This window comes from Bufo bufo, chromosome 2 (assembly GCF_905171765.1).
Source record: "Bufo bufo chromosome 2, aBufBuf1.1, whole genome shotgun sequence".
In the NCBI taxonomy this organism is placed as follows: Eukaryota; Metazoa; Chordata; class Amphibia; order Anura; family Bufonidae; genus Bufo; species Bufo bufo.
This window is the reverse complement of record NC_053390.1, coordinates 215,886,598-215,900,233: the sequence shown is the minus strand read 5'-3', so window position 1 is coordinate 215,900,233 and position 13,636 is coordinate 215,886,598. Positions and strand designations below refer to the sequence as shown.

The following is a 13,636-nucleotide window of genomic DNA, read 5'->3' as shown; positions in this document are numbered from 1 at the left end:
CATACAGGGAACCACAGGCTGGAGTAGGGAGACAAGAGGCTGAGAAGCATGGCTCTGTATGTGCCACATAGTCATCTTAAAGAGGACCTTTCACTGGTCCTGATGTTACAATAGGCCAGCCCTTTTTCCTATGGTGTACAAGCACGGCCACTGCTGCTGGATTGCAGGGTGGTCGTAACCATGGAAACAATCAGTGTATAATGTGATGGAAAAATGAATCCAGCCAGCAAAGGAAGCAATATGAACAATCACAATAAATTAGTAAGTGGTTTAAATGAACCCTCTCTACGTGATAAATGCCAATTGATTGAAGTGAAACAACCCCTTTAAGTGCTCAGTAAACACTGACAACTAAGGGGGTATTTACATGACCGTATTTTAAGTCTGCATCTGATCCGCATTTTTTGCAAATAGGATGCAGATTCATTCATTTTAATAGAGCTATCCGTATGTCTGTTCCGCGGCCCCATTTGCAGGAAAGAATAGGCATTTCTAACAAAGGGTGGGACGTGCTGATCCGCAAAATGCGGACGGCATCCGTGTTTTGTGGATCAGCAATTTGTGGACTGCAAAATAGATAGTCGTATGAATGCTGCCTGACTACGTCCTGTTTTCTAGTAAAAATAAACACTTTTCACTAATGACGTGTATTACAAAAATGCTGCACATCCCTGTCCCCACACTACTAGAAATAAACTGAAACAATTACAGTTTCATAAAAAATAATAAGTTAGTCAGAGCTCTCAGAGATGGATCCCGACGAATTCTGTGCACATCTCTCATGGGATCCTGTCCAACAATATGGAAACCTTTCCCAACCCCCTACTGGAAAGTTTTACTACAATCATTTCCTGAGATCTGATCACCAGTTTGTTTTTTTACACTAAATAAATCGCTCACGCGACTGAATATACACTAGACTAGAAATCTAAGGGCACTGATATGAGTAAGAACAGTTCTGTCGTTATAAGAAGATTGAAGCTATGGTGGCTGCACCTCCCCCGTCATGACAGGGTTAAGGTCCGCTGCTGCTGCGGCTAGTTTTCTGTTTCCACAACATCATTATTTAGTGGAGTCACTTCCGGTTTCCCACCTGGTCCTATCACCTGCACAGTGACGTCACGCCGCTAAGTAACGTCGCCACGCCAACGCAGACGACGGCTCTCCTTGAACGAACTGTTTCAATCGCTATGTATGGTGACGCACACAGCATGTGATTGTGTGAGGCCACGCCCCTTCGCTGGCAGCTGCCAGTCTTGGCCACATCCTTTCCTGCTGTGGGCGGAGCTAGGGGAGGGTCTTTGAAGACGTCGCCATTCTAGGCGGCTAAAGCTCAGTGACGGGACCGGGACGGCCAGGCCATCGCCAGAGCACAGCTAGCCCAGGAGTCGCTCCCGGGCGGGGAACAATGGCTGTCGACAGTAGCAAGTTCAACCATTTGCCCCTTAGTCAGCTCAATGAGTTCTTGGAGGATGACGCCAAGCTGGGGCAGATGGCCCAAGAGATGGATGAGGTGGGTGCTGGAGCCTGGCAGCTGTGGAGTCGGGGGGGGGTTAATGTGCTGCTGTTTTCTCATTCCTCTGACACCCTATTGTTTGTGTGACCCCCTGAGGGGCCCCGTACATGGCTCTGTATACGGGTATTTATACACACTGTACTGACATCCCACCTCTCACTGAGCCCGGTAAGTGCTGGTAATTGCTTAGTGTTTCCTAGTTCGTTTTTTGTGTCAGGAGTTGCGTGACTCAACTGTGTACACATCATGATATCATGTGTGTGCCTGTCCACATCATGATATCATGTGTGTGCCTGTCCACATCATGATATCGTGTGTGTCCCTGTACATGTAATGTATCGTGTGTGCCTGTCCACGTCATGATATCGTGTGTGTCCCTGAACATGTAATGTATCGTGTGTGTGTGCCTGTCCACGTCATGATATCGTGTGTGTCCCTGTACATGTAATGTATCGTGTGTGTGTGCCTGTCCACGTCATGATATCGTGTGTGTGTGCCTGTCCACGTCATGATATCGTGTGTGTGTGCCTGTCCACGTCATGATATCGTGTGTGTGTGCCTGTCCACGTCATGATATCGTGTGTGTGTGCCTGTCCACGTCATGATATCGTGTGTGTGTGCCTGTCCACGTCATGATATCGTGTGTGTGTGCCTGTCCACGTCATGATATCGTGTGTGTGTGCCTGTCCACGTCATGATATCGTGTGTGTGTGCCTGTCCACGTCATGATATCGTGTGTGTGTGTGCCTGTCCACGTCATGATATTGTGTGTGTGTGTGCCTGTCCACGTCATGATATCGTGTGTGTGTGCCTGTCCACGTCATGATATCGTGTGTGTCCCTGTACATGTAATGTATCGTGTGTGTGTGCCTGTCCACGTCATGATATCGTGTGTGTCCCTGAACATGTAATGTATCGTGTGTGTGTGCCTGTCCACGTCATGATATCGTGTGTGTCCCTGTACATGTAATGTATCGTGTGTGTGTGCCTGTCCACGTCATGATATCGTGTGTGTGTGCCTGTCCACGTCATGATATCGTGTGTGTGTGCCTGTCCACGTCATGATATCGTGTGTGTGTGCCTGTCCACGTCATGATATCGTGTGTGTGTGCCTGTCCACGTCATGATATCGTGTGTGTGTGCCTGTCCACGTCATGATATCGTGTGTGTGTGCCTGTCCACGTCATGATATTGTGTGTGTGTGTGCCTGTCCACGTCATGATATCGTGTGTGTGTGCCTGTCCACGTCATGATATCGTGTGTGTGTGCCTGTCCACGTCATGATATCGTGTGTGTGTGTGCCTGTCCACGTCATGATATTGTGTGTGTGTGTGCCTGTCCACGTCATGATATCGTGTGTGTGTGCCTGTCCACGTCATGATATCGTGTGTGTCCCTGTACATGTAATGTATCGTGTGTGTGTGTGCCTGTCCACGTCATGATATCGTGTGTGTCCCTGTACATGTAATGTATCGTGTGTGTGTGTGTGCCTGTCCACGTCATGATATCGTGTGTGTCCCTGTACATGTAATGTATCGTGTGTGTGTGTGTGCCTGTCCACGTCATGATATCGTGTGTGTCCCTGTACATGTAATGTATCGTGTGTGTGTGTGTGTGTGTGCCTGTCCACGTCATGATATCGTGTGTGTGTGCCTGTCCACGTCATGATATCGTGTGTGTGTGCCTGTCCACGTCATGATATCGTGTGTGTGTGCCTGTCCACGTCATGATATCGTGTGTGTGTGCCTGTCCACGTCATGATATCGTGTGTGTGTGCCTGTCCACGTCATGATATCGTGTGTGTGTGTGCCTGTCCACGTCATGATATTGTGTGTGTGTGTGCCTGTCCACGTCATGATATCGTGTGTGTGTGCCTGTCCACGTCATGATATCGTGTGTGTCCCTGTACATGTAATGTATCGTGTGTGTGTGTGCCTGTCCACGTCATGATATCGTGTGTGTCCCTGTACATGTAATGTATCGTGTGTGTGTGTGTGTGCCTGTCCACGTCATGATATCGTGTGTGTCCCTGTACATGTAATGTATCGTGTGTGTGTGTGTGTGTGTGCCTGTCCACGTCATGATATCGTGTGTGTCCCTGTACATGTAATGTATCGTGTGTGTGTGTGTGTGTGTGCCTGTCCACGTCATGATATCGTGTGTGTGTGCCTGTCCACGTCATGATATCGTGTGTGTGTGCCTGTCCACGTCATGATATCGTGTGTGTGTGCCTGTCCACGTCATGATATCGTGTGTGTGTGCCTGTCCACGTCATGATATCGTGTGTGTGTGCCTGTCCACGTCATGATATCGTGTGTGTGTGCCTGTCCACGTCATGATATCGTGTGTGTGTGCCTGTCCACGTCATGATATCGTGTGTGTGTGCCTGTCCACGTCATGATATCGTGTGTGTGTGTGCCTGTCCACGTCATGATATTGTGTGTGTGTGTGCCTGTCCACGTCATGATATCGTGTGTGTGTGCCTGTCCACGTCATGATATCGTGTGTGTCCCTGTACATGTAATGTATCGTGTGTGTGTGTGCCTGTCCACGTCATGATATCGTGTGTGTCCCTGTACATGTAATGTATCGTGTGTGTGTGTGTGTGTGTGCCTGTCCACGTCATGATATCGTGTGTGTCCCTGTACATGTAATGTATCGTGTGTGTGTGTGTGTGTGTGCCTGTCCACGTCATGATATCGTGTGTGTCCCTGTACATGTAATGTATCGTGTGTGTGTGCCTGTCCACGTCATGATATCGTGTGTGTCCCTGTACATGTAATGTATCGTGTGTGTGTGTGTGTGCCTGTCCACGTCATGATATCGTGTGTGTGTGCCTGTCCACGTCATGATATCGTGTGTGTGTGCCTGTCCACGTCATGATATCGTGTGTGTGTGCCTGTCCACGTCATGATATCGTGTGTGTGTGCCTGTCCACGTCATGATATCGTGTGTGTGTGCCTGTCCACGTCATGATATCGTGTGTGTGTGCCTGTCCACGTCATGATATCGTGTGTGTGTGCCTGTCCACGTCATGATATCGTGTGTGTGTGTGCCTGTCCACGTCATGATATTGTGTGTGTGTGTGCCTGTCCACGTCATGATATCGTGTGTGTGTGCCTGTCCACGTCATGATATCGTGTGTGTCCCTGTACATGTAATGTATCGTGTGTGTGTGTGCCTGTCCACGTCATGATATCGTGTGTGTCCCTGTACATGTAATGTATCGTGTGTGTGTGTGTGTGTGTGTGCCTGTCCACGTCATGATATCGTGTGTGTCCCTGTACATGTAATGTATCGTGTGTGTGTGTGTGTGTGTGCCTGTCCACGTCATGATATCGTGTGTGTGTGCCTGTCCACGTCATGATATCGTGTGTGTGTGCCTGTCCACGTCATGATATCGTGTGTGTGTGCCTGTCCACGTCATGATATCGTGTGTGTGTGCCTGTCCACGTCATGATATCGTGTGTGTGTGCCTGTCCACGTCATGATATCGTGTGTGTGTGCCTGTCCACGTCATGATATCGTGTGTGTGTGCCTGTCCACGTCATGATATCGTGTGTGTGTGTGCCTGTCCACGTCATGATATTGTGTGTGTGTGTGCCTGTCCACGTCATGATATCGTGTGTGTGTGCCTGTCCACGTCATGATATCGTGTGTGTCCCTGTACATGTAATGTATCGTGTGTGTGTGTGCCTGTCCACGTCATGATATCGTGTGTGTCCCTGTACATGTAATGTATCGTGTGTGTGTGTGTGTGCCTGTCCACGTCATGATATCGTGTGTGTCCCTGTACATGTAATGTATCGTGTGTGTGTGTGTGTGTGTGCCTGTCCACGTCATGATATCGTGTGTGTCCCTGTACATGTAATGTATCGTGTGTGTGTGCCTGTCCACGTCATGATATCGTGTGTGTCCCTGTACATGTAATGTATCGTGTGTGTGTGTGTGTGCCTGTCCACGTCATGATATCGTGTGTGTGTGCCTGTCCACGTCATGATATCGTGTGTGTGTGCCTGTCCACGTCATGATATCGTGTGTGTGTGCCTGTCCACGTCATGATATCGTGTGTGTGTGCCTGTCCACGTCATGATATCGTGTGTGTGTGCCTGTCCACGTCATGATATCGTGTGTGTGTGCCTGTCCACGTCATGATATCGTGTGTGTGTGCCTGTCCACGTCATGATATCGTGTGTGTGTGTGCCTGTCCACGTCATGATATTGTGTGTGTGTGTGCCTGTCCACGTCATGATATCGTGTGTGTGTGCCTGTCCACGTCATGATATCGTGTGTGTCCCTGTACATGTAATGTATCGTGTGTGTGTGTGCCTGTCCACGTCATGATATCGTGTGTCCCTGTACATGTAATGTATCGTGTGTGTGTGTGTGTGTGTGCCTGTCCACGTCATGATATCGTGTGTGTCCCTGTACATGTAATGTATCGTGTGTGTGTGTGTGTGTGTGCCTGTCCACGTCATGATATCGTGTGTGTCCCTGTACATGTAATGTATCGTGTGTGTGTGTGTGCCTGTCCACGTCATGATATCGTGTGTGTCCCTGTACATGTAATGTATCGTGTGTGTGTGTGTGCCTGTCCACGTCATGATATCGTGTGTGTCCCTGTACATGTAATGTATCGTGTGTGTGTGTGTGCCTGTCCACGTCATGATATCGTGTGTGTCCCTGTACATGTAATGTATCGTGTGTGTGCCTGTCCACGTCATGATATCGTGTGTGTCCCTGTACATGTAATGTATCGTGTGTGTGTGTGTGTGCCTGTCCACGTCATGATATCGTGTGTGTCCCTGTACATGTAATGTATCGTGTGTGTGTGTGTGCCTGTCCACGTCATGATATCGTGTGTGTCCCTGTACATGTAATGTATCGTGTGTGTGTGTGTGCCTGTCCACGTCATGATATCGTGTGTGTCCCTGTACATGTAATGTATCGTGTGTGTGTGTGTGTGTGTGCCTGTCCACGTCATGATATCGTGTGTGTGTGCCTGTCCACGTCATGATATCGTGTGTGTGTGCCTGTCCACGTCATGATATCGTGTGTGTGTGCCTGTCCACGTCATGATATCGTGTGTGTGTGCCTGTCCACGTCATGATATCGTGTGTGTGTGCCTGTCCACGTCATGATATCGTGTGTGTGTGCCTGTCCACGTCATGATATCGTGTGTGTGTGCCTGTCCACGTCATGATATCGTGTGTGTGTGTGCCTGTCCACGTCATGATATTGTGTGTGTGTGTGCCTGTCCACGTCATGATATCGTGTGTGTGTGCCTGTCCACGTCATGATATCGTGTGTGTCCCTGTACATGTAATGTATCGTGTGTGTGTGTGCCTGTCCACGTCATGATATCGTGTGTGTCCCTGTACATGTAATGTATCGTGTGTGTGTGTGTGTGTGTGCCTGTCCACGTCATGATATCGTGTGTGTCCCTGTACATGTAATGTATCGTGTGTGTGTGTGTGTGTGTGCCTGTCCACGTCATGATATCGTGTGTGTCCCTGTACATGTAATGTATCGTGTGTGTGTGTGTGTGTGTGTGTGCCTGTCCACGTCATGATATCGTGTGTGTCCCTGTACATGTAATGTATCGTGTGTGTGTGTGTGCCTGTCCACGTCATGATATCGTGTGTGTCCCTGTACATGTAATGTATCGTGTGTGTGTGTGTGCCTGTCCACGTCATGATATCGTGTGTGTCCCTGTACATGTAATGTATCGTGTGTGTGCCTGTCCACGTCATGATATCGTGTGTGTCCCTGTACATGTAATGTATCGTGTGTGTGTGTGTGCCTGTCCACGTCATGATATCGTGTGTGTCCCTGTACATGTAATGTATCGTGTGTGTGTGTGTGCCTGTCCACGTCATGATATCGTGTGTGTCCCTGTACATGTAATGTATCGTGTGTGTGTGTGTGCCTGTCCACGTCATGATATCGTGTGTGTCCCTGTACATGTAATGTATCGTGTGTGTGTGTGTGTGTGTGCCTGTCCACGTCATGATATCGTGTGTGTGTGCCTGTCCACGTCATGATATCGTGTGTGTGTGCCTGTCCACGTCATGATATCGTGTGTGTGTGCCTGTCCACGTCATGATATCGTGTGTGTGTGCCTGTCCACGTCATGATATCGTGTGTGTGTGCCTGTCCACGTCATGATATCGTGTGTGTGTGCCTGTCCACGTCATGATATCGTGTGTGTGTGCCTGTCCACGTCATGATATCGTGTGTGTGTGCCTGTCCACGTCATGATATCGTGTGTGTGTGCCTGTCCACGTCATGATATCGTGTGTGTGTGTGCCTGTCCACGTCATGATATCGTGTGTGTGTGCCTGTCCACGTCATGATATCGTGTGTGTGTGCCTGTCCACGTCATGATATCGTGTGTGTCCCTGTACATGTAATGTATCGTGTGTGTGTGTGCCTGTCCACGTCATGATATCGTGTGTGTCCCTGTACATGTAATGTATCGTGTGTGTGTGTGTGTGTGTGCCTGTCCACGTCATGATATCGTGTGTGTCCCTGTACATGTAATGTATCGTGTGTGTGTGTGTGTGTGTGCCTGTCCACGTCATGATATCGTGTGTGTCCCTGTACATGTAATGTATCGTGTGTGTGTGTGTGTGTGTGCCTGTCCACGTCATGATATCGTGTGTGTCCCTGTACATGTAATGTATCGTGTGTGTGTGTGTGCCTGTCCACGTCATGATATCGTGTGTGTCCCTGTACATGTAATGTATCGTGTGTGTGTGTGTGCCTGTCCACGTCATGATATCGTGTGTGTCCCTGTACATGTAATGTATCGTGTGTGTGCCTGTCCACGTCATGATATCGTGTGTGTCCCTGTACATGTAATGTATCGTGTGTGTGTGTGTGCCTGTCCACGTCATGATATCGTGTGTGTCCCTGTACATGTAATGTATCGTGTGTGTGTGTGTGCCTGTCCACGTCATGATATCGTGTGTGTCCCTGTACATGTAATGTATCGTGTGTGTGTGTGTGCCTGTCCACGTCATGATATCGTGTGTGTCCCTGTACATGTAATGTATCGTGTGTGTGTGTGTGCCTGTCCACGTCATGATATCGTGTGTGTCCCTGTACATGTAATGTATCGTGTGTGTGTGTGTGCCTGTCCACGTCATGATATCGTGTGTGTCCCTGTACATGTAATGTATCGTGTGTGTGTCCCTGTACATGTAATGTATCGTGTGTGTGTGCCTGTACATGTAATGTATCGTGTGTGTGTGTGCCTGTACATGTAATGTATCGTGTGTGTGTGTGCCTGTACATGTAATGTATCGTGTGTGTGTGTGCCTGTCCACGTAATGTATCGTGTGTGTGTGTGCCTGTCCACGTCATGATATCGTGTGTGTGCCTGTCCACGTCATGGTGTGCCTACCTGTACACACCAATTCTAAGATGTGCGCATAAAAATATGGTGCACGTGCGCCAATACACGCAATAATCTCTCTGCTCGTGTGTTGTGGGTGCCACTCATTGAGGCCTACAACGTCTGGCTTGCCGTGTACTCTCACGTATATTCTACTAGGGGGAACTTCCCATAGTATCTGTGTATTAGGAACTCTTCCACTTGTCCTTGCAGTGTCCTAAGGCTTCGTTCACATCTGTCAAGGAGATCCGGCAGGTTGTTCCTGATCTGGCATTCCTGGATTTTCTACCTCACCACTGGATCCCTATTGACGATAATGGGATCCGGCCGCTTTCTGGCATAAATGGCAGGTTTCATGCAATGGTGTTTTGCCTGGCCAACAGCCGGCATTTCTGCCAGATCTCCTTGACGGAGATGTGAACTCAGCCTTATGTGTACACCTTCCCCCCCCCCTTCCCATGGCAATGGGGTTTCCACATGCAGCTTTCCAGAGCCATTCTAGAGCCGATCTTAGAATGACTGCACATATGAGCTTATGGTATGGGCTGCTCCCAGTGGCACCAGTATCTCCAGCTGTGATTTTATTTTATTTTTTTCCAGTGGCCGCATTCGGATTGTTGTTTGCAGGTGACTGTGCCAGGCCTTGCTTCTCTGGAGATCGGTGTAGGCACCGTCTGGTCTACAGTAGCGTTGGCGATGATGTTTTTCGTATTTATTTATTTTTTCTTTAATGGTTTCTGCCCTTGTTTTCTCCTGTGTTGGGTTCTTTGTGGACTGAGAATACATTGGTGTGAATGACGCAGCACTGGCTATTCATGTTGTGGTGTGGAGGAGATGGTTCTCTCCAGATGTCTGTGGGCCATTAGTGATGCCCTCTGGGCTTGATGCGGTAGATCCAGTAGACCCTGTATAGGTTTGCAACAAATAAAGATTCTGCTGTTTTGGATAATGGCCGCTATTAGGATATCTATGGATTCCGCTACCACAGACTGTAAGTTATGGTCCGTGGTAGCGGAATCCATAGCGAAATGCTTAGATAACCCGAACTTTGTATGCCGAACTTGAAAACAGAAGTTCGCTCATCCCTAGCCGCTGTCAAAGTATACATGGACTTTTGGTCAAGACTCGATTTTTTTTTTTTGTATTCACAAGTGGGTGTCACGGCTGAGGATGGGGAAAACCCTCAGCCGTGCGGTATCAGGACATGTAAGGTCGCTACTTGGCCAGAAACACAGAATTAGGGAGCAGGTCACCTCCTAGAGCTTCCCTAATCTGACCCTGACTCCTAGCTGCATGAGCCGCCCTTGAAGGTAGGAGGGCTCATGCTCAGGAACCTTGGATCCCTTCTGACCCTCCGACGATCCCTGTACTAGGAGCTGGGTAGACAGCCCGTTCCTCCTGGACACGGAGTAACAGAAGTCTAAAATGGCCAAGCTATAAAGAAAGGGGAACATAAACAGACATATGGCAATGGCAGGTAAGTGCAACTAGAACCACACTTACCTGCCACAGACACACAACCTGGAACCCACGTGCAAGTGCTGCTGTCCACAAACAACACAAAGGACACCGCACACACAGACATCACACGGGAACCCAGGAAACCATATTCTGCAATAAATAAAGACCAAACAAACATCTTCTAAACACCATACATAAACCTAAAGCAACCGCACACATACCTGTTGTCCGCGGCAACCGCACCTGAGGCAAACAGCAAAGTGCCCCCAGCTGCGGTTGACACAACACCAAACCGCGGGCAACTGCATGCGGCTCCCAAGGAGTCACGGCCATGAACATGGTCGTGACAGTGGGGTGCTCCTCCTGCCGCTCCATTCCCCGTCTATATTAGGGCTCAGTTTTTTGCATCCATTTCCAATACACGTTTTTTTGGTAATTTCACAAGGACCCATTCATTTCTATGGGGTCCACAAAAAAGCCAATAGCATAAGGTTTTCATCCATGTGCTGTCAGCAAATTATAGAACGTCCTATTCTTGTTTTGCATTGGAGGTGAGAATAGCCATTTGCAGAATGCACACGGAGGGATCGCTATTTTGCTGACCGCATTACGGATGCAGTTGTGTGCACGAGGCCTTAGTATGGTCCCTACTTGTAAGCTAGGAACAGAAGTGACTAAGCAGATGGTGTAATATCTGGTTCATTGTGAATGGCGTTGTCGTGCCACTGGTGACTCATTTGCATTACTTTGACAACTTTCATAACCTGTCTGTCGACATTGCACCCAGTGTCATCCTGTGCGGCTTGCATCTTCCGGAAGGTGCGCGGGACACGCGATGCTGCAACATGTCGTGGGTGGGGATGCCGGTCGTGGGTAGCTGCAGTGTCACACAGTTGCCTGTATGGATAGCCTCTCTGCCTGCGTAAACAATTCATTGTGCTAATCTGCAGGGTTCCTGAAGGTGAGACTCCCATCTTAAAGGGCTTCTGTCACCCCACTAAATATATATATATATATATATATATATATATATATATATATTCCTAGCCTTTTGACTATAATAGGATCCGGCCTGTTTCCACCATTAGCTGTTCCTCTTGTATCTGTATCTTTATACTTTCTCTCCTTTTATGATCCACTCCTGATACTGACTTCAAAAACAGCATAAAAACCCTGAACATGATGCCACACACATTCTGTCCTGACCAATATCTTTAAAGGTTTGTCTTACCTTAAACATTGGGGCATATCGTTAGGATATGCCCCTAATGTCTGACAGGTGTGGGTCCCACCTCTGGGAGCCCGCAAAGTGAAGGAGGACCGATGGGCGGCCGCCCTCCCTCCATTCATTCCTATGGGAGCACCGAAAATAGCCGTCTATTTTCGGCAGTCCCATTGAAATGAATAGGGGCGCACTGCGCAAGCGCAGCCACCGCTCTCTTCACTTCTGTGGGGCTGATGGAAATAGCCGAGCCAGCACTTGATGATTTTCGGTGCTCCCATAGAAATGAATGGAGCAGTGGCCGCGCATGCGCCCTCTTTCACTTTGCGGGCTATGCTCGATAGATAGGTGTGGGTCCCATCAGATATTGGGGGCATATCCTAGCTGCTGTGGGAGATTCCTCTCTCCCTAGTGAGAACACATGTGTATGCGCTTCGGGGACTAATAGCGGTCAGCCAAATGAGCATTCGACTGACCAGTGCTCGTGAAAGGGTGAGCAGCCAGAAAAGAAATTCTGTCTGGAAACGTACGGTTAATTTTTATGCTAGACCTCTAGGAACCCACGGTGCCCCGCTGGTCTTGTTTCCCTTGTCCTTAGTTGTGCATAGATCACATGATGCCCAGCTCGCCCGGGGGCTCCTGCTGGTGCAGGCTTGGCAGCCACTCTGTCTAATGGAATTTCATTATAATCTGCTTTACCATTACTCAGCACAGTGGGTATTTTCTTTTAATATTTAATCACTGTTTATCACATTACTACTAGTTTTTGCTCTTTGGTTTCATGCCTTCACATTGCCTGTCATTATTGCCTCCTGTTTACACTGCGTTCCTTGGTGACCGTGTCATATACATTTCCTGTGTAAATGGCAGAACGCTGGACCTCAAGTCTGCCGCACACGTGTTTGTGCATGTATCTGGAGACTTTCAGGACGGGAGTTTTGAGATAAATTTAGCGGTCAGTGCCTTGCAGCGCTGGAGTCCTAGGCTCCATCTGCACGGCGTTTGTATGTTCCCTCCGTGCTTGCGTGGGCTTCCTCCCACATTACAAAGACATACTGATGGGGAACTTAGACTGTGAGCCCCACTGGGGACAACAGGTGATGCTAATGTCCGTACAGCGATGCGGGATATGTCAGCGCTATAGAAGTGAGTAAAGTAAATGGCGGAAGATATTTTTTTGCAGTATTCTTTTTGTAATGTGCAGAGAAAAAAACATTTGGTGCATTTTGTGTCACGGCTTTTGTTGCTAAAATGCTGCAGCTTAGGCGCAGATTTCATTCTTTGTATTGGAAAGGATGAAATCTACAGTACAAGGCCTCATGCCCAAAATACGGACACCTTCCGAGTGCTTGTCGCATTTTTCTCACTCCCATTGTTAGAAATAATTATTCTCGTCTGCAGTACGGCCGAGAATAAGACGTGTTCTGTAATTTGCGGAACAGACTTGCAGATGTGGACATTCTTGTGCTGTCCGTCTTTGCTGTCCATAGAAATGAATGGGAATACGGATACAAGATATGGTTGTGTGCATGAAGCATAAATTGACATGCTGCGGATTTAATATTCACAGCACGGGTCAATTTCTGCTCTGAGAGTTGCTAAAAACTCATTCACTTTGCTGGAGACTCCCAGCACAAAAATCAGATATGGCAAATCTGCAACTAGTCACGTGTGAACCTAACCCTTAAAGAGGTTATCCAACCCTTAAAATGCCTTCCTATATGCCCAGGCCCCTGACATAGGTTATACTTAGCTGGCTCCCCAGCACCTGTCTCGCTTCTGACGGCCGTCGCTTCGTCTTCCCGACTCGTGGATGAAAGTGTAAGGGTGGGGGGGGGGTGGGGGAGCAGCCAATAGCAGGCAGCGACAAAGCCTGCTATTGGCTAAGTCCCCCAAACCCCCTTTCCCCCCAGGGCTGGATGTTTTGATCCGTGCGACATGTTGATGTGGTGACCGTGCTGGCGTCAGAAGCGACATGGGGGCTGGGGAACCAGGTAAGTATAACCTCTGTCAGAGGCCTGGACATGTGGGGAGGCAT

General features: G+C 48.5%; 1 protein-coding gene across 1 annotated transcript in view; it reads left to right on the top strand.

The window, feature by feature from the left end:
• Positions 1 to 1,295: 1,295 nt before the first annotated feature.
• The window catches only part of VPS37B (VPS37B subunit of ESCRT-I), a 40,004-nt gene continuing 27,663 nt past the window's right edge, over positions 1,296 to 13,636 (top strand). The window contains exon 1 of the mRNA XM_040416175.1: positions 1,296 to 1,513. Coding sequence (XP_040272109.1) covers positions 1,409 to 1,513 — 105 coding nt within the window. The 5' untranslated portion in view covers positions 1,296 to 1,408. The remainder of the gene's footprint in view (positions 1,514 to 13,636) is intronic.